The sequence below is a fragment of the Salvia splendens genome, chromosome 12 (genome assembly GCF_004379255.2).
Source record: "Salvia splendens isolate huo1 chromosome 12, SspV2, whole genome shotgun sequence".
In the NCBI taxonomy this organism is placed as follows: Eukaryota; Viridiplantae; Streptophyta; class Magnoliopsida; order Lamiales; family Lamiaceae; genus Salvia; species Salvia splendens.
Genome location: NC_056043.1, coordinates 23,014,287 through 23,038,688, shown reverse-complemented (window position 1 = coordinate 23,038,688; position 24,402 = coordinate 23,014,287). Strand labels below are relative to the sequence as shown.

Here is a 24,402-nt window from a genome sequence, read left to right as displayed (position 1 = left end):
TCTCTACTTTTTCATTCTTTAAAACTGCACGGTGGAGACGACGAATCACCCGGAACTGACGAATCGGGATATAACCGATATGGCGGCTATCCTTCCCAGCCGTTGGGTTCGAGTCCAACTCCTCCTCCATCTCAGCCGTGGAGATCGAGTCCCACGCCCTCTCCAGGCCACACGTGGTCGCCGACCTCCCCGCTATGGCAACAGACCCAATTTCGAGGTCAGGCATCTTTTCAGAGGAATTTGGGTTGTTCGGCGTTTGGAGATTACAGACCCAACCTAGACGCGCTTAGCCATCCGTGGCCGGAGACCCCTTTCCAATCCAGCCAATCTCCATTCACCGAAGTGGATCGGGACGCACTAGAGACGATGAAGGGTCTGCTCAGTTCGGGCGTACCGGATACGCCCGTTCCGACGAGAGTTGGCGGGCTCGGTGGGGCGGGTGGAAGCAGAGGCGGCGGAGGAGGTGGTGGAGGCAAGGGCAGCGGCGAGGGCAGCGAGGCAACGGGGGCCAGCGGTAAACGGGGCACGCACTACACCAAAGCGGAGTCCATTGATGTGGCGAGGGCGTGGGATGCCGTCAAATCGGACCCCATAGTGGGCACCGATCAGACCGAGCCGAGCTTTTGGAAGCGCGTCTTGTTGGCATACAACGAATTCAAGCCGAGAGACGCCAAACCGCGTGACGGGGAACAGCTCCGCAAAAAGTGGTCTAGGATTCTGAGGGCCACCAAGAGGTTTGCGGGCATATACGAGAACAACCTGCTCACTACGGAGAGTGGCCGAAGCAAAGCCGACGTCAAGGCGCTGTCGATGACCTAATTCAACACGAAAGGCTGGCTGAAGTTCACCATGTGGAAGCAGTATCTCGTTCTTGAGCACTGTCCGAAATTCAGGTCCATCCGTGCGCAAGAACGGGGCGGAGCTCCTGGGGCGAAGTGTACTAGACACAACATAGTCGGGGACTACAGCAGCGGCAGCGGCTTGCAATCAATCGACCTCAACGACGCCCAAACCGAAGAGCCCTCCGCTACACACTCTAGGCGTCCACGCCCTCCGGGCCAACAAGCCTCTATCCGAAGCGCTAAAGGGGCTGCAGGTGCCTCCCGCCTCTCGTCGGCCGCGTCTGGATCGCGCATCTCACAGCCCGCCCCTATACCGCCATCCATGGCCACTGGTTCCCACGAGGTCTTGAGGGCGAACCTAGATGTGTAGTAGATGAAACAACTGCAAGACAACTGCCGTTTCTACGAGACCGCAACCGACCCGATCACCAAGGGTATATACTACAGCTCATGTGTCGGATCCAGAATCAGTTGGGGTTAGCTGAGGATGCGGCGGGGGGGGGGGGCAGGGGGCGGGCGGCAGCGAGGGAGGCGGCGGAGAAGAGGAGGACTCCGATTCTGCCACCGAGTAGACGGTGGCGGTGTTTTTATTTGTATTTTTTTTAATGTTCGTTGTATAATTTTCCTGGTTCCATAATACAACGAATATTTGGTCTCAATACTTTTTTTACATTTCAGTATTACCTCGGTTTCTAATTATTTACATTCTGATAATTTTAATTATAATTTATTTAAAATAAACGAAAAATGAAATAAAATTAAAAGTGGCTAAAAAAATGGCGGGGCTATTGAAAGTGTCCGACTTATAGCTGCGGACACTTTTTTTGTGAGCGCAGACTAAAAAACTGGGGCTATGGATAAAAACTGGGGCGGGGCTGGGGGGTCTGCCTTACAGTGGACACCCTTAAAAAACTATTCTCTGTCACAGGTGACTGAAGCTCAGATCCAGACGTCATGGCCACGCGCCGTCGGCCACTCATCTCCGCCGCCATTGTCCTCCTTTTTCTATCCCCACTCTCCGCCAGCGACGACAAAGAATCAGACCCCATATCCCGCTTCCAAAACTACCTAAGAATCAACACCGCTCACCCAAACCCAAATTACCCCGCCGCAGTGGAGTACCTGACCTCCTTCGCCGCCACCATCCCAACCCTCCAAACCAGAATCCTCTACCTCACTACCCCCGACAAGCCCCTCCTCCTCATCACCTGGCCCGGCTCCGACCCTTCCCTCCCTTCAATTCTCCTCAATTCCCACCTCGATTCCGTCCCCGCCGAGCCCTCCAAGTGGCTCCACCACCCGTTCGCCGCCCACCGCACCGCCGACGGCCGAATCTACGCCCGCGGCGCCCAGGACGACAAGTGCATCGGTATGCAGTATCTCGAAGCCATCAGGGAGCTAAAAAAATCGAATCTTGATCACACCCCTCTTCGCACCGTGCACATTTCCTACGTCCCGGAAGAAGAAATCGGTGGATTTGATGGGATGATGAAGTTTGTTGAGACGAGGGAGTTTGAGGAATTGAAAATTGGGTTTATGTTGGATGAAGGGCAAGCCTCTGTTAGTGATGAGTTCAGGGTGTTCTACGCTGATCGCTCGCCTTGGCACGTCGTGATCAGGGCGCGGGGCGCGCCTGGACACGGCTCGAGGATGTTCGACGGTGGCGCCATGGAGAATTTGATGAAGAGTGTGGAGATGATGATGAACTTTAGGGAGACTAGCTTTGATTTGGTTAAGGCCGGTTTGGCTGCCAATTCGGAGGTTATTTCTGTTAATCCTGTGTTCTTGAATGCTGGGATTAAGTCTAATGATGTGAGTGTTTTGTTTTGTTTGATTGTTTCTTGTTGAATTGTGTTTTGATGTCCTAATGTGGAGATGTTGGTGATTTGGATGGATTAGGGGTATGTGATGAATTTGCAGCCGTCCGAGGCAGATGCTGGATTCGATATCCGGATGACACCCACTGCAGATCCTGATCTCATGAGGAGGAGGATCGCGGAGGAGTGGGCGCCGGCTTGGAGGAACATGACTTATGAGGTGAATCTTTTTGTTGCGAATGATGTGCAAATGTGTGTCATTGAATTGATTCAAGATGATTGTTTTCTTGTATGTGAATATGATCAGGAGCAGAGCTAGGATTTGTCCTTAAAAGGGGCAAAATTATAGTACATGAGAAAAATTAGAGTTATTGAGAGGGGCATTTATAAAGAAATATGAATAAAGTTGCAAATTTATCAAAGAAAATATAGTACATGTAAAAGTTTGAGAGGGGGCAAATGCCCCACATGGAGACCATGTGGCTCCGCCCCTGAATATGATTATTGAGGTTATTTGCCATTGGAGTTGGATCAAATGACTTATACTTGGATTTTCTTGGTGAAAGTGATGAATATGTTGTGTTTTTGGGCAACTTGATAAGTTTATTTGAGTTAATATATAGAGAATCATTAATTCTACATTTCTTGTGGTCAAGAATTTGGAAAATTGGTTGGTTGTTACAAGAAAAGAGTATAGGAGATATAAGGCTACGAGAAGCTAAATTGAATATAATAACCAGGAAACAAATCTTGACCTTCTACAGAGAATTCCATAGTTGACCTTACCCGTGGTTCCTTAACAAGAAGTTACGTTGCCTTGATCAATTTTCTCGCGTTGTAGATAACAGAAAAGGGTCCTCTACGAGACTTCAAAGGGCGCCCTCTGATGACAGCAACCGATGGTTCTAATCCATGGTGGGCCGTATTTAACCAAGCCATTGCAGCAGCTGGGGGAAGGCTTGCAAAGCCTGAAATCTTAGCTTCGACGACTGATGCTAGGTTTCTGAGACAGTTGGGAATACCTACCTTTGGATTCTCTCCGATGAAGAATACACCCATATTGCTTCATGATCACAATGAGGTAACTCTACTGTTTACTAATTTTGGTAATGTATCATGCAACTGTATATTCAATGCTGTTTGAGATAATGAGTTTTCTTCATCCACAGTTTCTCCAAGATAGTGTCTACTTAGAAGGGATTAAGGTTTATGAGAATGTAATCAGATTTTTGAGTTCCTTCGATGGAGCTTCAGTCGCAAAACAAGACGAGTAGGCTGTGGAACTGATCACTTGTGTGATGAGTACTTCAACACTGCAGGTATCATACTCACATCCTGATCAGCCTCGTTTTATGAAGTATTTAAGAGTTGTAGAGTTGTAAGTTGATCATCGTATTCTGATATAACTTTTGATCTTGCATTAATTTCCTGATCAAGCTGGATCCGAATCGCTTATTGTGTTTAGCTTTTAACTTGCAACGTTAGCATCTTGTTGTAGTTGTGTGGAGTATATTTTATCAATCTGAAATGCTGCAGTGTGTGTGAATTAGTATGAATTTAAGCATTACAGACAGTTCATTGGAGATTACAGGAGCCCAAAGTCATGTCGCCCCGGTTCAGTTGCTCGACTTAGGTATGTTGTCTGTGTTTTTCTACACAGTTAGTTTTGGAAAGTAGTAGTAAAATCATATGTTGATAGTCCAGAGAAGCCCAGCCCGGTTTTTATGCAAAAGAAAACGGCGTGATCAGGAGTGAGAATGGTTGAACCGATCGACCACCGGCCGGTTCACAATCAATCCGGCCAGTTTTTCCGATTCAATTCAGTCCAATATTCAACTAGTTTTTACATGCAAAGCGGACTCAACTCGGCCAAACTAATCGATCCGATCCGATCCGATTATTGTAAGGGTTTGAGCTTGGTGGTACTCAGTTTAATATTTTCACGAACCCCTGAAAAATTGTTATTTTCTCGAACCCGGATGACTTAGGTACTCAAACAAAGCTTTTTTGTGAATTTAAAACCAAACTAGACTAAGTAATTAAAAATAACTACCTAACAAAAACTGAGCTAGAAACATTTGAAATCTGATTCAATTATTTTAATTACTCCGAATAAAGAGAACAGATCTATCACTTATTTAGTCAATCCAGGAGCTCAACTCCCTAATTGGACTAAAGGCGATTGAGCTTAACAATAAAATTATAAATTCGAAGTATCTAGTATTATAAATTACAATATGGAGTCATTAGTAATGATTTATGTCAAAAAGCTAATTATAGTTTATGGTCCAAACTAAGAACTGATTTGCATAAATGGTCTGGTCTTTTAAAAATGCACAAACTCTTCTTCCCTCGTTTTATAAAAGTTGGGATATTGGCTCCTAATATTATTGAACTTTCAAAAAGTTGGATTTCCCATGAACTTTAAACTTGGCTAATAATATCATGAATTTTACCCGGGTTTGTTATTTTCCACCGGCGAAAAGTTTACAGTAAATAATACTCCCTCCGCCCATAGTAGATTTCACACTTGGGGATTGGCACGAGATTTTAGGAGGTGTTGTTTTGTGTGTTAAGTGGAAAGAGAAAATAATATATTTATATTAATGTGAGAGAGAACTTTTTACAAAAAAGGAAATGTGACATCTTTTGTGGGACAAATTAAAAAGGAAAGTGTGACATCTACTATGGGACGGATGGAGTATTATGATACAGATTTTTTTTTATTTCTTGGCAACAACTTCGAGAGTTTCAAGTTCTTCAATCTTTGAGGATAATTTTTCTTGAAACACGCCCTAAAAAATTGTTCTTCAATCCATTAATACAGCCAGGATTTTTTCGTTGATGGGAAATAACAAACTCGAATAAAGTTCGTGATATTATTTGTCAAATTAAAAAGTTCACGGGAAAAATTTAACTTTTTGAAAGTTCCATGATATTAGTGTCCAATATCCCATAAAAATTCCATGTTATATTTTCTAGTACTTTAAGGGATATTGGTCTCTAAAATTATAAACTTTGATCGTATTTTGTTATTTTTCACGAATTTTAAAATCGGTCTAAAATATCATAAGTTTTACATATTGTTTGTTATTTTTCATGGCAAGTCAATCATTATATCCAACTGGCTTATGTGCATTTCTTTATCCTATTTGGTACTACTAAATTAACGTGGTTTTCTACTTGCTTTTTTACCTCGTTGACACAAACTTAAAAAGTGACCTAAAATATCATAAACAGTTCACGATTGTCCACGTATAATAAGTTTTTCTCTGAAGATATCTTACCTGAGTTGAGTTGAAAAGTAACAAACTGAATACAAAGTTTATGACTTTGTGATATTTTAGATCAATTTTACTGTTTGTGAGAAATATAAGAATTCGGCAAAGTTTATGGTTTTAAGGACCAATATCCATATATTTAATGATCGTGATTTTATAAATGTGGGATTATGTTTGTAATATGATTTAAAGATAGTGTAATTAACCATAGATAACTAGGGAATTACAAGAAACATTGCCTTCCATTTTGATGATGAAAAGGGAAACGTCATAGGAATGTCGAAAGAATGGAATATACTAAACTTTGACACAACACAATTAGCATAAGAATGCTTCTCCCCTTTATCACAAATAAATCTTTTCATAACTTCTACTGCCATTGCTTTTCACCGCACGTATTCTTCTCTTTAATATATACTATAAATATATAATTTTATTCACATTTACATACAGTTCATAAACGAAATATTTGTATATATATGGTTCTATCATGGTCCAAATTAACCTTCACAAATTCTAATTGTGGAAACAGAATTTAGAGACATGCAACTCGTCAAAAATCTTTTTTTCCCATTACTTCTGATTTCAGTTATTTTCATATCAGGTAATAATATTAATGTATGTTTATAAAGCAGCTACGTTCATTTTGGCATTTTAACCGTTTCAATTATATGATTCAGTGCAATAAAATTATCGAAACAATATTATTACGAATTAAATAATAATTTTATTTATTTTTGTAATGAGTTTGCATGATTTGCAGTGCCGAAACCTTCAGAGGGCGCAAGAGTCTTCACCATCGTCAACTACTGCCGCCAAACAATCTGGCCGGCGGTATTTCCCGGCGAAAATTTCAACGGTGGCGGATTCACCCTAAAAACCGGGGAGTCCCGCATATTCACCGCCCCGGTAAGCTGGTCCGGCCGCATATGGGGCCGCACCGGCTGCAAGTTCGACAGCAGCGGCAACGGATCATGCGAGACCGGCAGCTGCGGCACCAGCTTCAAGTGCGGTGCCTCCGGCAGCACGCCAGCGTCTCTGGCAGAGTTCACCCTGGCCTCACCGGACTTCTACGACGTCAGCCTGGTGGACGGGTTCAACCTGCCAATGACGGTGACGCCAATCAACGGGAGCGGCGGAAACTGCAGTGCCGCTGGGTGTGACGGGGACCTCCGGCCGAACTGCCCCAAGGAGCTGGCAGTGCGGGGAGGAGGGGGCCGCGTGGTGGGGTGCAGGAGCGCGTGCGACGTGTTTAGCACAGACGAGTACTGCTGCAAAGGGCTGTACGCGAATCCGGTGACCTGCCAACCGACGTCGTATTCGAAGATCTTCAAGAAGGAGTGCCCCACCGCGTATAGCTACGCTTACGACGATCCCAGCAGCATCTTCACCTGCTCCGCCTCCGATTACGTCGTCTCCTTCTGCTCATCCAGGTAACAACATTCCATGCCAATATATATAAATCTTATCAACATTCCAAGGTCACATTTATTTCAGTTAGAATTCGATCTTGTTCTTGGCAGGAACCATTCTGCTTGCTCATACCATAACAACAAATTAGTGTGTGCAGCAGCAAGTGGATTGAGGGCAAATGGGATTAAGTGGGTGATGATGGCTTTTACATTGATCATCACAACTCTTTGGAAAACTTGTTGAATTATCCTCAACATATGTATCTAATGCAACTTTTGAAGGTGTTTTCTAGTTTGGTATTGTTTTAAACACGATACAAATTCAAATCCAAATTCAAAATATAGTATTATATATATGTTGATTGCTATTTGATCAAAAAAAACATATGCACCAAAATTTCAAGCATCCTTTAGCTCTCATGTAGACTCTCTGAGGTAGAAATGTGGGTTATAAAAGGCTATAATCCTACAAATACAACATCTATTACTCAAGCCTAAAGTAATGACATATCGCAAAAACAGTTACCTCACGCTGGGAGCCTTCTCCTTCTTTAGGCTAGCCAGTTGTTCAATGAGCTTCCTTTCGTTGCCACTCAAACGTTTCGGGATCTCGACTTGCACTTTGACTAGCTGGTCTCCCCTCATGTTCCTCTTGTTAAGAAGAGGCACGCCTTTCTTTGCCATGACTAAGGTCGTCCCTGGTTGCGTGCCTGACGGAATTTTGAGGTCGACCATTCCATCAACCGTTGGTACCTTGGTCGTCGTTCCTAAGATTGCATCTGTATAAGAAACCTTGCACATATAAAGAATATTGGTGTCGTCCCTTCTCAGGACGGGATCGGGGAGGACATCAATGGTGACGAAAAGATCTCCAGGAGGACCCCCTTTGCGTCCGGCATTCCCCTCATTACGCACCCTCAAACGGCTTCCAGAATCCACCCCGGCTGGGACTTTCAAGCTGATACGCTTTGACTTTCTTACTCGGCCTTCGCCCCCACACGTGTTGCAGGGAGTTGATATCTCTCCCTCTCCACCACAAGTCGAACAAGTCATGACCTGTTGAAAGACACCTAGTGGTGTCCTCGTGGATGCTACGACATGCCCTTGACCTCCGCATGTGCTGCATTTGGTCGAACTTGTTCCCGGTTTCGCCCCCGAACCATCACAGGTGCTGCAGCTCTCAAGACGAGTTATTTCAATATCCTTCTCGATGCCAAACACTGCATCTTTGAAGTTGAGGGTCAAATTGTAGACCTGGTCTTCACCTTCGGTGGCTCGGCTGCGGGATCCCCTTCCTCCCATACCCATACCACCCATGCCACCCATGCCTTCAAATAATGACTCGAATATATCAAATGGGTTGTTAAAATCCTGCCATTGAAAGTAGACAAATGTTAGAATACTTGCAACAATAACAAACCAACATTAAGTAACATCTGCTTTTGGTACATTCTTTAGTGCTAAGGTACAAAAATACGCAGATCAGTTAGATCGAGTATATTCCACTGAAATTCTTCTTTTCTCTTGGAGTGAAAACAATAAAGAAGGAGCTTTCTTTTAGGTGCAAATAACCACCCTCGAACTAACCATGTCAAACAATAAAGGGGTGATTTGCACCTCACCTAGAACAATAGGAGGTGCCTAATGTACTATGCCCCTCTACATCTACGTTTTCATGTTTTTATAAGAGGCCATGTACTTTAATAATTATAAAGTTAAAACTCTGTATAATTACATACTATATATAAACATCCTTTAACAATTCCAATATATACTTTCTATATTGATAGCTTACTCTTAAAATTTACAAATAACCATTCATCTATTTCTAATACTGTTAAGCATATATGATTTGATAACTTCAACAAAAAATATCGATAACTGTAGTGCATATGTTAAATGGACTATCTAAACATTAGCCTAATAGCTAGGGTGTTTTGTGCCTAAACCATATTTATCGTTCCACTATTTTAATGGCTAAAACGAATTCCAATAGTGGCAGCATAACTTACCCCCATACCCATGCCGGCACCTTTAAGCCCGGCCTCACCATACTTGTCATATATGGAACGTTTCTCATCATCTGATAAAACCTGTCACAGAATTTATTATTTAGAAAACTGATGTATATTGAATGCTCAAGTAAAATACGTAAAGTGTGTATATTTTACAAGGAACAGATTCCTACCTCGTAAGCCTTACTAATCTCCTTAAACTTTTCTTCTGCTCCAGGTTCTCTGCGTTTAAGATGTATATCTTAATAAGAGTATTTTAAATTTACAGAGTTTCATATCATTACAGAAAACCTCAAACATAACAAAAAGAAAGGCATAATAATAATACGCTACTATATGTTTCCCTATCACATTGATGAGAATCTAGCACAGTTCTCCACAAGGATGCAGATTGTTTTTTACCATAGATTACAAAACGAGCATAAATTTATGTGCAGCAGTACCTTAAAACAAGCATCCTTCAGCAACAGAATCGCATGTTAATGGCTTTTAATATCAGCTTAAATATTCAACGCCAGCAATTTTAGTAGTATTTCATTTTCAAAATCATTTCTACATCAGTTTCAGAGCTTATTCCTTGAAAAGGTCACAGAAATGACAACAAACAAAAGACATGCTATTAGTTTCAGAACCAAAGACATGCTGATTTTGAACATGAATATTGAACAACAAACCAACTTATAAACAACAAATATAAATAGAGGTAATGGAAAAAAGTAGTATTTGAAAGCCAATAAAAACAAAAGATGCGTTATGACTTACTTGTTCACGTCTGGATGATAGTTACGAGCAAGCTTTCGATATGCTGAAGAAGAAAGTAAAACAAATGAGATATAAATTAAATAATATGCGGCATAAGAAAAAACTAACATAGGAGCGCTGAAAGCAAATCAGGAAGAAAAAAAAAGACTAGTTCAATGGCATTATATGAGGATTCAGATTGACTAATTAAAATAGGCATTTGTCATGTAAAATTAACTTATATGAGCCTACAGCTCTTTATAATTATTATTCAGATAGAAAGAAACAATGGAAACTAAACATGCATATAATTCCAAACGGAGAAGATTGCAAAAAATGAAAGGAACATGTAACAAAAACATTTATTAGATGGGAGGCAAAGACAATGACAAATGATGATATACAGAATTTGAATGAAACATCTTTATATCAATTCCCAAATATGAGAAGTCAACAGAGAAGTAAATAGCATGGCAGGAATTAGAGATTTGATGGTCACCATAAAACATTGACTAAAATATGTCGTTGAATCGATTGACTCATTTAGACAGGACTATGTATTATTCAAATATCATAGTCCAACAAAAGATGTGCTGGATCTAAAGGTCAGTGGAGGGGAAAACATGGTTAAATGGGACGCAGAGATAAAGGTAGCCATTCTTGAATGGAGTTCAGCATTAAATCAAGAGCTTGGGTAACAAGGTCGCTAGATAAGCAGAAGTACACAACAGTAAACCACAAGAAAGAGTCAAGTTAACACTAACCACTTTTGATCTCAGACTTGTCTGCATTTTTAGAGACGCCAAGGACAGAGTAGTAATCCTGCATAGAAAAGGTTATATATATATGGGAAATACGTGACAAGATGTGAATGGTTCCCTTTTTTCTTTTTTAAGGTAAAGAAAATTTGTTGCAATTCGCAAGTAGGATAGCTGTAGCAGTTTACTTGATCTTTTCATGGGCATAACAATGTCTGCATAAAATTAGAGGTTTATGTGTAGTTTTCTGTGGTTTTCTTTCTTTACTTTCCTTCATTTTACTTTTAGTAATTGATGGTAGATTTGAGCATGTGGATAGATGTGGGGATATGCGGTAAAAATTAAGGTTTTCCTCAGGCCAACTAGTCAACTCCAACAGATAGCATAGCACTATTAGAAAGACTGCAAAACCATAAACAGTAGCCAACTCACTCGTTCAGCTCGAACAACAAGGCGGGCACCTCTTCTCTGGCATTGTTTGGCGGATGATGCTAAACCAAAATGTTCACCCAAGGATTTCTGATATAAAATTGTTGAACTTAGAAATGCGGATCTTTTGGACAAACTGCACACAATAGACAACGAGATCATCGATGAGAGAACGAATCTGAGGATGAATTTTGTTAGAATAAATCAATAGTGACCCCCCTCCCGGAAAGAAGAAAACTAAGGGAAAAAAAGGATAAAGAACTAAACACTCATTTATGGATGTACAACAATGATAGGAAGAACTCCACAAGACTTCAAAACATGCAATCAACCCAAAAGAGATCTTAGAATGTTCCAGGTACATTCACAGATTGACTCCTTGAGATGTGGCTAAACGAGAGAGAAAGAGACAAATTATATCAGTATACATGGCCATGGGACGTAGTGTGCTGTGCAAACATCACACATGCGAGGCACGTCAAGGTAACAAAGGGAAAAGAAGTACCGTGATTATCAAAAGAGAGCTGAGACATAACGTACATGTGCAAATAGTGCGACAGGGTGCACATGTATGAGGCACATATACGTAGGGAAGAAAGTAGAAGCATGAGCATTAAAGTGAGGAAAACAGAAAGATGTTAGTATGATGGCAACAAATAGTTATTTGCAAATTGCAAATCAGCATAACTATGACCTAGTAAGTAACTAGCTGTGCATTGGAAGTGGGGATCCAGCGGGACTCTAATGTCTCACATTCTACAAAATATCTAATCCTAAATCTCAGCACACTGCCCAGGGATGAGCCAAAAAAACAAACTGCACTTACTAATACTAGCTATAAGAGGAAAAGAAAGCACAAAGCCATCAACAAGCACCGAATTGCCCCAGGATTAATAACCAAATGCTTATGAGCAACATGGTAAAACACTAAGCATCACCAACTGCAGCTACTAAACAAATAAAAGATAAGTATCAATAACAGATGCTTGGTTGCAAACGTCTAAAATCATAAGAACCGGGAACTGCAGTTACTTGGCAACAAAAGATAGCCTTAGGCACTTAGATAAGTTGATCCTAAAGTTTTTCAAAAACAACAAAGAAAACGCCTACCAATGAGTAGGTGCAGATGCTCTAGTTACAGAAGAGGATCCGAATACAAACTGAGGCAGAACACCCCACAGCGCAACCAGCGTAGTTCCACAAGGAATGACTGCCATCCAGTGCCCTGCTCATTTGGACCAAACAAGAATCGAAACCTCAATTTCAGCAAAACAACTGAACTAACCATAGAATTAAAGCATCAATTCTGCTTAGCACTCTATCATTATTGTCTTTCCCATTCTTCCACAACCCAATTTCCTAAAGCCAAAAAATACAAAATCTATCTGGGAAACAAACATCACATTTCCTCACATAATCGATTGCGAGGCCTGATAAAAAGGTTAAAGCTGCAGCTCTGAGACACATCTCACAAAATGATTTAAGAAGAAACAGCAATGAAATCCAAAGTCACTGAACTATGCCCCATAACAAAAGGTAGTTCGATTTATATAATTAGTCAACTACGAATTAAAGATTGGAGCAGTATTTACCTTTTGAGTAGATATACGAACTCGAAATACAGAGGTTTGAGGTGAGGAAATTGGAGAAGTAGGCCTAACCACCAGAAACGGGAGCTTCAGCATAAGCTATTGCTTCCCAGTTTTGTTTTATACCAATCGGGTCAGGTGTGGATCAGAATCCTGATTCTAAGTTAAAACAATCTTGTAAATGAAAAGCTGTGTGTGAGCTTTGGTGCCAAATAAATTGTTTTGGTCTAAATTATGGAAAAGCTAGCTTTGGCCCCAAATATATTATTTTGGTCTAAATTTAACTTTTTTTTTTAAGAGTGAACTACATAAATATAACTTGATATGTCACTCTCGCACATAAATAGTACTTGATCTTTATTTTATATCGTTTTTGGTACCTCATGACAAAAAAATAACCCTAGGTACCAAAAATATGATTTTTTTGTTATTGGGGATATTTTTAGAAATTTCAATTAAATAGAACCAAATATGTGATTTTTTTTTCTTCCTTTCTTATTTCTTTTTTCTTCTTTAGTTTATTCTTCTTTCTTTTTAGTATTTTATCTTCCTTTCTTCTTTCTTTTTTCTCCTTAGATTATGTTTCATCTTTTTTTCTTTTCTCTTCTTTTTCTTATATTCTTTTTAGTGTTTTATACATACATTTAATTGCATTCATAATATAAATCAATAACAAAACACCTAATTAAATTAATTATTTAAAATAATTAAATCAATTAAATATTTTTAATTAAATTATTTATACTCATTTTAGGGTTGAAACACATAACTAAAAATATTTAACTCTTTATCATTACGAATACAATTCACAATTTTAAATTTTGATTAAGACTATATTGATTAGTTATTAATTTAATATAAAATATTAATTATTAATTACTACTAGTTTTTACTATTATAGAAATAATATTATTATAATAATTAAATATAATTATAACTATAATTATGATTAAGTATATTTAAATAATATTAAAAAATAAATTAATTATTAATTTATAACATCAAATAATAATATTAATATTGATTAATAATAATAGTATGAAGAGTGAGGAGAATGAGAGAAGATATTATAATATCACTTTTGGTACTAATTTTGTCAATGCCCAAAATATTCTTTATGACGCAAATGGAAAAATGAAATTGTTTAGAGGGTATTTTGGGATGAAAATTGCATCAGGTATCAAAAATGTGATTTATAGGTACCAAAAACGATATAAAATAAAGATCAGGTACCATTTATGTGCGAAAGTGAATGATCAGGTACCATTTATGTAGTTCACTCTTTTGTTAAAACTAACTGTCAAACGTATTTTATCAAATTAATTATTTAATTATAATTTAATTAACTTAATTAATTTAATATTAATTAACGTAGTTGATTGTGCAAAATCAACTTTTTTTGCACAATTTAACTTCGCGAAGTGCCGATTCTCCCAGCTTCAGTGTGATAATGGTGGATGAGTGAAAGCTCGATCTTATTTGTTGTGTATGCGTATCTCTCGTAGTTGTTTTATGAGTTCTCCTGTCGTTGTGGACTGATTAAATCGGAAGGTCAAACTGATCCAACTATAAAGGATCCAGTGAACATTTAGACTGATCAACTTGACTTAATCCCGGCTTATCTTGTGCGCGAATGGAGGAACTCAGAGCTTTCAAAACCTTAACCCACAATGCTACTCCCTTCGTCCCAAGATAAGCGACTCACATTCCTTTTTGGGACGTCCCAAGATAAGTGAATCATTTCCTTTTTTGGTATTCTCTCTCTTACTTTTTCTCTCTACTTTATTAACTCTCTTACTTTATTCACTTTCCACATTACTAACAAAACCCTATTTCCTTAAATCCCATGCCGAAAAGTTTTTGCTCACTTATCTTGGGACGGAGGGAGTATTAATTAGTAAAGGGAAGTAAGGATTGATCCCACAGAGACAATGTGTTCTATATTTGTTGAGGACAAAATGGGATGACTGCTGCCACGCTTCACAGGTTGAATTAAGTTAACTACTCGATTGAATGAACTGGGAGACTAAACTAACTAAATTGATCCACTTGCTAAACGGAATTGAAATCTACTTGATCAACTCATACTGTAATTTTCGGAAATGGCCAAACAAGGTAAAAGTGAACTAGAGCCAGTCTCATGCGAAACGTACAATAAAGTAAACCTTTTCTAACAACTTCATCTCCTTTACAGAATCAACATGAAAACAGAGCATAATTAGATCTGAACATTTCCGAACACTTGTGACCCAACAAACCTAACATAACAAACTTGTAGTTTAAAATATGCCCTAAGAATTAAACAACATCTATGTAAACAAGAATCTAAGCCATAATCATGCAGAAATCACAAATCGACTACTAGATCTACAACTTCCGAAGCTAAATCAGACATGATCACACCTTCAATCAACATAAACCTGCTCAGATCTACTCTACCATACTGCAAACGACCAGATCTAAACATTCTAACACCTTTCATTCAGAAATCCTCAACAATCAAACAGAAAATCGTAACGGCTACTCAGATTCAACAGATCTTCTACAGCAAACCTACTTGACCAAAATATACTCAGAATCAGATGCACAAGTAAATAAGCGAGATTATGCATAAAGAAACTAAACACGCCGAGTAAAGCTGAATTCATAACTTCAAAAGCTTCCAAAATCAACCAAGTCGTCAAGTAACAAATAACCGAAGCAAATTGTAGCAGCAAAACAGATAGATTGTATCTTCGCTCCTTCTCAGAACGGTGTTAAACAACTTCAAATTTGTTAAAAACTACCACCCAACTAAAACTAAACTAGAACCCAAGTGTGTGTGACGGAAATCAGGAAAATGAAGTAAAATGAGCTACCATTTCAGCCATAGAAGAGAGCTGAATTCTAAACTTATAGATCTGTGTAAGTGTAAGCGTCCCCCCTCCTACTCGCACTTGGCTTCCTATTTATAGAGAGGCGTAGGGCTTTGATCCCCAGGGTACCATCCTCTCGAAATGTCATTCCTGCCCTTGGCTATTCGGGGGGGGGGTCTTCAGCTCCATCTTCTATGTGGGGTACTCCTGCTGACTCCATTTAATTCTGACTTGATCCACTTAGCACTACAGTTTTGACTTCATTCCTCTTGATATGTCCATTCGCCCAATTGATCCGTTCATTTTCTGAATATTGCGGAATTCACACACATCTGGCTCACATTTGCACGTCAGATTACAGAATTGAGTGTAGTTTTATCACAGAACACATGCATGAAATGAGTCTTATCAATGAGGCACATGAACGAACCGTCAATATTCTTTACATAGTTGGAGACATAATTTATGAGCTCGAGCAACATCCTTGAGCAAACTGAAAAGAAAATTGACGGTTCGTTCATGTGCCTCATCCACCATTATCACACTGAAGCTGGGGAGAATCGGCACTTCGCGAAGCTGTTGACGGAATTCATGGAGTAACCTTCCATCCGTCATGTATTTCAGAACTGTATTCTTCGATGTGCGGTCTTCGAATCGAATCAAGTAGCCGAATTCGTGCCCTAGCTTCGCCCCCTTCTCTCGAGCAACTTGAGCAGTGACGCTCATGGCCGCCACTCGTTGTGGCTGCATGCATTCGATCATTCCACGTTGCATTTATCTCACCTCGTCGAGAAATTGCAATATCTGTGTCATCTTCCCGGAGCCGGTTTCACCCAGATCTATTAGGGTTCTTAAAAAAAGATGAACCGAGAAAGAAGAAGAAGAATCGGAGAATTAACGGACAATATGTTCTTTTTAGTTTAATTTGGTTTTTTAGAATAATAATATTATTTTTGAAAAATATTAAGACTTCTAATCTAAATCCATAATTCGGTCAAATTCGACTAAACAATTGACTCTTAATTTTAAATAGCACTGCCCAAAAGAACTAAATCCGACCCATTTTCAATTGTGATGGACGAAATAATTCAATAGATAATGTTCTCGATCAAAATTATAAAATCGTCATATGTTCAGGACCATTTTTGGCCTTTACTCATAATTTAATCAATTTTTATTCTAAGTAATTTTTTATAAATTTTAATATTAAATTAATTAAGTTAATTAGGTATTAGATTATAATTAAGTTATTAATTTGATTAAGTTATTATAATTAAGTTATTAATTAAGTTAATTAGGTTTATTAGTTTTAACGGAAAATTTAAGTTTTGACTAAAACATACTATTGTTTAAGACCAAATGTCCAAAATGTTTTTTAAGATAAATGTAGGGGATAAAAATAAACTTTAGTTAACGATTTTATCAATTCAATCACAACTTTAAAATTTATTAATCCCATCCTTTTCAACTCAAAAAATATATTCAATCTTCGCAACCAAATTAGAAAAAATTAATAAAGTCACTATCAGTAATGATATATTCGATCGTTAAACTCTATGTATCTTAGGCTCACTAATTTTATTTGTTACGCTTAAACTCTAGAAGAACATCTTTTTTTTGCGTGAACTTTAAAAATATCATTTGAGGTCCGTCAACTATGAGTTAATATCAATCGAAGTACTTTTTTACTATTTCCAAGTTTTTTCGGACGAAAATACCCTTGATACCTTGAAGGGTGTATATTTTTATTAAAACTTATCACATGCTCATATTTTTTATAAATATCTTTACTATATATTTTTGACGAATTTTCTAAATATAATTTGATCATCAATATTATCACGTAATTTTGTGACATGCAAGAGAAGTTCATTTTTCAACTTTTTTATAATTAAATAATTCTTCAAGTATTGTCTATTGATTGTGACATTAATTTTTACGAATATCCATACCTCAAAAATATTTTAAATTTATTTAAGGAATCGGATTATTTTTTATTAAATATGCTTTTTAAAGATATTGCTCTAATTACGTACAATTCTTTTGTTAATATACAACCCATACATTTATGATGACATTCTTTTTTATCTCATCTTTCTATTAATTTATTTAAGGGCCCGGGCAACAGGTCGCTGCCTGGGCTCGCCGGCTGATCGGACTCGGGTCGTGGGGGAGTGCGAATTTGGGCTTGGGAAAAAGAAAGAGGCCCGACGTGCATATTTCGTATTCTTAAATTCTTTCTCATAAATTTGTAAGATTATTTTGTAACTAGATTGTAGCTTAATATTGAAGGGGTAGGCAGCGGAAGCGTGAATTCTAACGGATCACATAAAATTCTAATCAATTTAGCAGATTATTTAAACATGCTTGTTACGGAGTTAACCAATTTACCTCGTTGTTTCACTGAAGAATCGAAGATGACTCGCGTCTTCTCCATGTGAAGATCTTGAGTACTAAACCACAGATCTTCTGATTGGTTCCCGGACTGTAATCTGATATCAGTGTGGGCTGATCTCACCAGAGAACTAGGACTTAAATAAAGAAGACTGAAATCCTGTCCCTCGGAGGAGTGGGAAATCGTCCCATGTGTGAATAGGGATGGGGACAAAAATTTTGGAAGTAAATACAAGTGTATTTTCTGTCTTCTTTATTCTCCTATTTAAATTTAGTCACATATTGGGCCCAGTCATGGATCTATGGAAGAATTTGGATATAACCTCCCAAATTATGAACCTAGCCCAAAATTTAGTATTTCCTATAAACTTTAAAATTGGTCTAGAATATCACAAACTTTGCAGTTTGTTTGATATTTTCCAAACCGACTAATATAAGATGTTTTCATTAAAATCTTATTTTACATGGGCAACCGTGATATGTTTTATTGTATTTTAAACCACTTTTTAAGTTCATAACAAGTAGGATAAAAAGTTACATAAAAAACAACATTTATTTAATTGTGTCAAGTATGATAAAAAAAGGCTTGTAAGTTAGTCAAATATGGTGATTGAAATGCCGCGGAAAATACCAAACAAAGTGCAAAGTTTGTAATATTTTAGACCAATTTTAAAGTTAGTGGAAAATACCAAATTTTGGGTAAAATTCATGGTTTTAGGGACTAATATCCCTTTATTTAAAGACACATATTTAAAGTTGTAGAATATTGTAGAGTAATTTTATAACTCTTTGGAAAGAGTTATTCTACCTTAATAATATTTTAATAATTTTTTTCTTTTTATTTTATTAATTATACGTTTAAATTTATAGTGTATATTTTTGTAGACAGAAGGGGAGCATATTTAATCAACCCACACATGTTTTCATGCGTCGTGCCACGTTATCTATGCCACGTTAATTAAAATAACCAACACAAATATCCCATAAACAAAAAAGACAGCTTTTTTTAAATGAAGACAATTATTTCTAATGATTTCTGTTTTTGAAAATGAGTAATAGTAGTAGTAGGTTATAAATTGAGCATATATAGGTCGTTGGAAATTGAAAAGACTGACTTTAAATTTCTTCCCCTTTGCGTGGTATTATCCACTTCCACCGCAGTCGAGCAAATTAAAGTGTGTGTGATTAGGGTGTTCACTGTAAGGTGGACACGCCCAATAGCCTCGCCCCAGTTTTTTGTCCATAGCCCTAATTTTTTGTCCATAGCCCCAATTTTTTGTCCATAGCCCCAAAATTCTATTTCCACCACTATAGTGGACAACTCCAATAGCCCCAAAATTTTATAATCAACTTTCATTTTATAATATATCAAGTAATTATTAACAAATTTATCGGGCTCTAATTAGTGGATTAAGAAAGGCCGACTATACGAGGGATCATTTCCTCCGCATCCTCCGCCTCCTCCGCCAAACTGGCCGCTACATCCTGTTGCACCTGTTGAATCAGAGCATTCCAGTTGTCTCTCCACAAATTGTTCATTTCCGACCCCAAATTGTAGTGAGAGCAATTTGTATAGATGTTGTGTTTGAATGGTGTGAAAATAATGAATGGAGTGGGGTGTATTTATAGGTGAATTGAAATGTTAAAAAAAAAAAAAAAAAAATTCGCGCGCAATAGCCGCGGCTTCATCCTCGTGCCACTATAGGCGCTGCGCCTATAGGCCCGGCTATAGCTCCATCGCCGCGTCCTCGCCCCGCACGCGGCTATTCCGCGTCCGCCTCCTCCCTCCCCCCTCGCCGCGTCCACCTCCGGGGCGGACAACTCCGCCACTATAAGGCGCCCCGCTTCCGCCCCGCTTCCGCCCCAAACGCGGCTATAGCCGCGGGCATGTTATAGTGGACGCTCTTAGAGCATCCATAATGGTTATAGCCCAGCAATAGCCCAGCCACAAACTCCTCCTGCCACATCATCAATACTAAAAATCCTCCTGCCATATTAGAAATAGCCCAGCCATAGCCTAGCCATATCATAAATAGCCCAGCCACATCAATAGCCATATCACTAATAACACAATATACGGAATTTAATTTACGAGACATATACGAGAAACATTAATAATACTATTTTAATTTTTAAAAAAGTACAATAAATTAAAAAATTACAAAAATTTTAAAAAAGTACATTAATAAAAAAATTACATTCATAATCGAAAAAGTACATTGCTTAAAAAAAATCACACGTCGGCTCCCTCGCCTCCGTCGTCGCCGTCGCCACCGCCACCGCCGCCTCCGTCGCCACTGTCACCGCCGCCTCCGCTGCCACCGCCGCCTCCGCTGCCACCGCTGCTGCCGCCTCTACGCAGATCGTCATTCATGCTCTCGAGCAATGTGAAGAGAAATCTCTTCTCCTGGGGGTCCGTCGCCGCTCGCCATTCGGCTACCGTCTTCACCATCATCTGGCGCGTTTGTTGACGCGCGAAGTACTTGAGATCCTCTGTACACTGGCGGTCAAAGGGGGATGCCGACTGGACCTCCTGGGAACCCCCGACGACCCCCCTCGCCTCCCGTTGCGCCCGCTTTTGCCCAGCGGGGCGAGGTCGGCGGGCGAACGAACGAGGGTTGGGGAGCACCTGGTCCGTCTCGGGGAGGTCGTGGGAACCACCGCTGCTGCCGCTGTAATCCCCGGTATAGTTCAATCGATGCTTCTTCGGCCAGCCAGCGTCGACACCTACTCGGAATTTCTCGGAGTCGTTCAGCACAAGATAGCAGTTCCAGTAGGTGAAGTCCTTATACAACCCGGGCTGGGGGAAGGCTTTCTCCGCTATCCTCCTGCAGTCGTCCTCCGTTTGGCCACTACTCTGCATGCGGAGGGCGTTGGCGTACAAACCCGAAAATTGGGAGACGGCAGCCCTGATTCGGTTCCACGCCTTCCGGCAATCCTCCCCGTTGTGTGGCCTCCCCTCCGGGCAAAATAGCTGGTAGGCTGCTGCTACCTTGCCCCACACGTTGACGATCCTCTGGTTATTAGAAACAAGAGGATCGTCGCAAACACTCACCCACGCCTTTGACAGCGCAACATTCTCCTCGTCCGTCCACCTTCTCCGTACCGTGGGGTCATCCCCACCCGGCTGCGACGACTCCCCGACCTTCTTTCCCTTGCCCTTCTTCTTTGGGGCGCCACTACCCTGCACTGCTCCCCCCGTTTGAACGGGAGTTTCCGGAACTCCGAGACTATCAAACCCCAAATCCGACAACGCAAAATCATCAAAACCGCTCGGCATGAACTGCGCATCCGTTGGGGTCGATGTGTGCGACGAAGCAGTAAAAAAAATCAAAACTGGGGCGATAGACGTCCCCCCCGCGTCACCTGCGTCGCCGGTACGCCCCCCGGCGTCCCCTGCGTCGCCGAACCTCCCCCGGGTATCATCTGCATATTGGGTGCCCACCCCGACATCATCTGCATATTGGGTGCCCAACCCCGCATCGCGGGGAACCCCCCCGCCGGACTCCCTCCGGTCGGCATCCCGGGTAGCATCTGCTGCCACAGGTACATGTTGTAGTACCCGGGCATCTGATTCCATCCGCCTCCAACGGGGATTGGGGGAGTTTGAGAACCGCTCATCCCTAAACTAGGCTCGTTGTTCAGATTCATTTCTCGGTGTTGATCTTGTATAGAAATTAAGATAGAGAGAGTACTCGTTAATACAAGTGGTGCGAATGAAAATGAAGTGCAAATCATCCCCCAGAGGCGGTAGAGGTGCACTGAAGCCGTGATGAGGCGGAATGCCAAGCTGTGCCGCCATAAACGCAACTCCGTTAAGCCAGGCTTGGTATTGAGCGGACGTAAAGCGGGAAGTGTCCGCCATTGTGGCGGTCATGTACATGGCCATAAGGGAGTTGGGGGGTCCCCCTGAGCCCGAGCCCGCCTGGCTTGATTTGGCTCTGTCCCTCCTCCCTCTGGCCGCCTTCTCTCCCTTGCGGCCGACGGCGCCCACGGGAGGATCCCCCGGCATCGTCTGTCGGGGTCTCAACCTCCTGCCAAGCAAACTCTAGTGCCCGCTGCCCGAACCGCCCTCTCCAGACGAGTATTGGCCACTCGCCGTGTGCTTCGTGCATTTCGACGTCGAGCCCGTGTTGGACCGCACACCGTCGGCCCACCTTTCCTCGTCCTTGACAACCTCCCAAACATCGACATATTTGAATTGTTTGCCGGTGTCGTCGAAGTAGACCCTCAAAGCCGACCTCAGAATGTCGGCTCTCGTGGCTCCGCATTGGTAATGAGCTGCTTCATTCTTGTGGATGGCACAAAATCGTTTGACCTCTCTGTCGACTCGGTCAAAGTGAGCGCGGAGCATCTTATATGTGTGGCGGCGGGTCTTTTTCGGCTTAATCTCGTGGTAGGCCTCGGTGTCCTTTTCCTAGAAACACTTCCAGGGTTGTTAATTCCCGATGATGGGATCGTACGAGACGCTGATCCAGGCGTTGTACACCGCTAGCGTTTCTTTGGGGTCGTACGGATGCCGGCCTAGATCCTCCTCCTCCTCGTCCGCCTCGGCCTCCGCTCTGGAGCTTCCCCCGCCTCGGCCTCTTCCCCTGCCTCGGCCTTCTTCCGGAGTGGGTTGAACCGGATAATCCTCCTGAATTTGGGATAATCCCTGCGAATACCGCGGGGCAGAGGGACGGGCGTATGCATCAACATCAAAATTCTGTGGTTGGTACCCCCGGCGTCGACGAACCGGAACCACCCAATGTGTTGTACATGCTCCCCCAGTCGCCGAACGCGTTGAGATCCCACCCGCCGGAGCCGCCACCGCCGGAGTTTCCGTCGCCGAACATTTTGTGATGAGATGTTAGATGAAAATTAGAGAGGAAATGGAGATGATTTGGGAATAATAGATGTGTAGTTGTGTATGAAATGAGGATGAATTAGGAGTACTTATAGAGTAAAAAAATAAAAAATAAATAAAAAAAGGAAAAACGGCTATTAACGGTAATATTACCGTTTCACATTTATTATTATTATTATTATTATTATTATTATTATTATTATTATTATTATTATTATTATTTAATTCACTTTTTTTTTTAAAATGAATTATTGCGTCAGCGTGACGATGCTCACTCGCAGGACGGCGAGTGGGCGTCACGCATGGCCTGGGAGCGCGCCACGTCGCCTCGACTCGAGTCGTCTCGCATTTCTTCCCGCCGGGCTGGGGACGAGACGGGGCGCGGCAACGCGTCACGCCGCCGTCCCGTCCCTGAGTGACGGGATACGGGCCACCCGCGTGACGCGTTGCGGGTGGCCTTACGCAAATTGTTTATGATTAATCGGTCAATTTTATATATAATCGGTTTAAATCAAAATAGTCATTTATGTCAACATTTATAATTTACAATAATCTCTGTATCCTATGTGAATATATATAGTCACATAGTACATTCTTTCTTTTTAATTTATCCCCCTATTAAGAGTTTTATTTCTTAGTGATACAAATTTTAAGAAATATTTAAAAAAAATGAAAAAAAGTTAGTAGAATATATATCCCAATTTTAAATGAAATAGGACTGGAATAATTTAGTGGAATGTCCGAATGTGTGACCCTATTATCATTGATAGTAAAAATGAACTAAAACTCCTATTCATGAATGAACTAAAATGGAAAGTCAAGACTCATGTGCGTGAACGCATAGAGTATATTGTACTCCCTAGTCCCTCCGTCCCAACTAAGTTGGTACAAACGTTCCAAAAAGAAATACTATGTATGACTCAATTTTATTGGGTCGTCTCAAAAAGAAATATGACTCAACTTAATTGGGACAAAGGAAGTATAAATTAGACATCATTAGGTATTTATGTCAGCCAATTGGTCTCCTAAGTATTGGACCAATGTGAAAAATATGAAATGCATGTAATGGTTTTTGCCTTAATCATGTTTATGTGATATTTGGCTTTTGTGTCTTTTGGCCATTTCAAGAATAACTTTAAAACCACTTTAATTGATCAATATCCAACAAACTCAAATGACCTAATTATATATACTGACAATAGAATTTAAAAACTGTTCTAGCTAACAAATAAAGACTGAAAACGAAAGTTAAGAGTAATAGATTGATTTATAATGAGTTATGCTCAATTATTTAATTTCTTTGGTGTTATGTGTTTTGAAACAATGATCTATATACTTTAAATGACTTATCATCAAAGTCCATACTATCAACATTTTATAAACAGTGGACGGCCAAGATTTGTCCAGGACATCCATAAGTGTA

General features: G+C 40.4%; 3 protein-coding genes across 8 annotated transcripts; 2 read left to right on the top strand and 1 right to left on the bottom strand.

The window, feature by feature from the left end:
- The first annotated feature begins 1,751 nt into the window (after positions 1-1,751).
- Positions 1,752-4,261, top strand: LOC121758150 (aminoacylase-1-like). Of its 5 annotated transcripts, none has more exons than XM_042153583.1 (5): positions 1,752-2,654; positions 2,742-2,879; positions 3,501-3,740; positions 3,829-3,978; positions 4,230-4,261. In XM_042153583.1, exons 1-4 carry the CDS (start codon positions 1,797-1,799, stop codon positions 3,931-3,933), a joined length of 1,341 nt encoding a protein of 446 aa, XP_042009517.1. In that variant the 5' UTR covers positions 1,752-1,796; the 3' UTR covers positions 3,934-3,978; positions 4,230-4,261. The 5 variants fall into 5 exon arrangements, with proteins under 5 accessions (XP_042009517.1, XP_042009518.1, XP_042009516.1 ...); XM_042153584.1 differs by having other exon boundaries at positions 4,222-4,261; XM_042153582.1 differs by having other exon boundaries at positions 4,210-4,261.
- Positions 4,262-4,402: 141 nt separating this feature from the next.
- Positions 4,403-7,662, top strand: LOC121758153 (pathogenesis-related thaumatin-like protein 3.5). 2 transcript variants are annotated; one of them, XM_042153586.1, is made up of 3 exons: positions 4,403-4,561; positions 6,704-7,373; positions 7,464-7,662. In XM_042153586.1, exons 1-3 carry the CDS (start codon positions 4,417-4,419, stop codon positions 7,594-7,596), a joined length of 948 nt encoding a protein of 315 aa, XP_042009520.1. In that variant the 5' UTR covers positions 4,403-4,416; the 3' UTR covers positions 7,597-7,662. The 2 variants fall into 2 exon arrangements, with proteins under 2 accessions (XP_042009520.1, XP_042009521.1); XM_042153587.1 differs by lacking the exon at positions 4,403-4,561 and adding an exon at positions 5,306-6,544.
- Positions 7,663-7,673: 11 nt separating this feature from the next.
- Positions 7,674-13,082, bottom strand: LOC121758151 (chaperone protein dnaJ A7A, chloroplastic-like). Its single transcript, XM_042153585.1, has 8 exons — positions 12,888-13,082; positions 12,406-12,520; positions 11,299-11,431; positions 10,873-10,930; positions 10,130-10,172; positions 9,541-9,589; positions 9,365-9,445; positions 7,674-8,723 (listed from the first exon to the last, which is right to left on the bottom strand). The coding sequence occupies exons 2-8, from the start codon at positions 12,510-12,512 to the stop codon at positions 7,875-7,877; spliced, it is 1,320 nt and encodes a 439-aa protein (XP_042009519.1). The 5' UTR covers positions 12,513-12,520; positions 12,888-13,082; the 3' UTR covers positions 7,674-7,874.
- Positions 13,083-24,402: the final 11,320 nt, after the last annotated feature.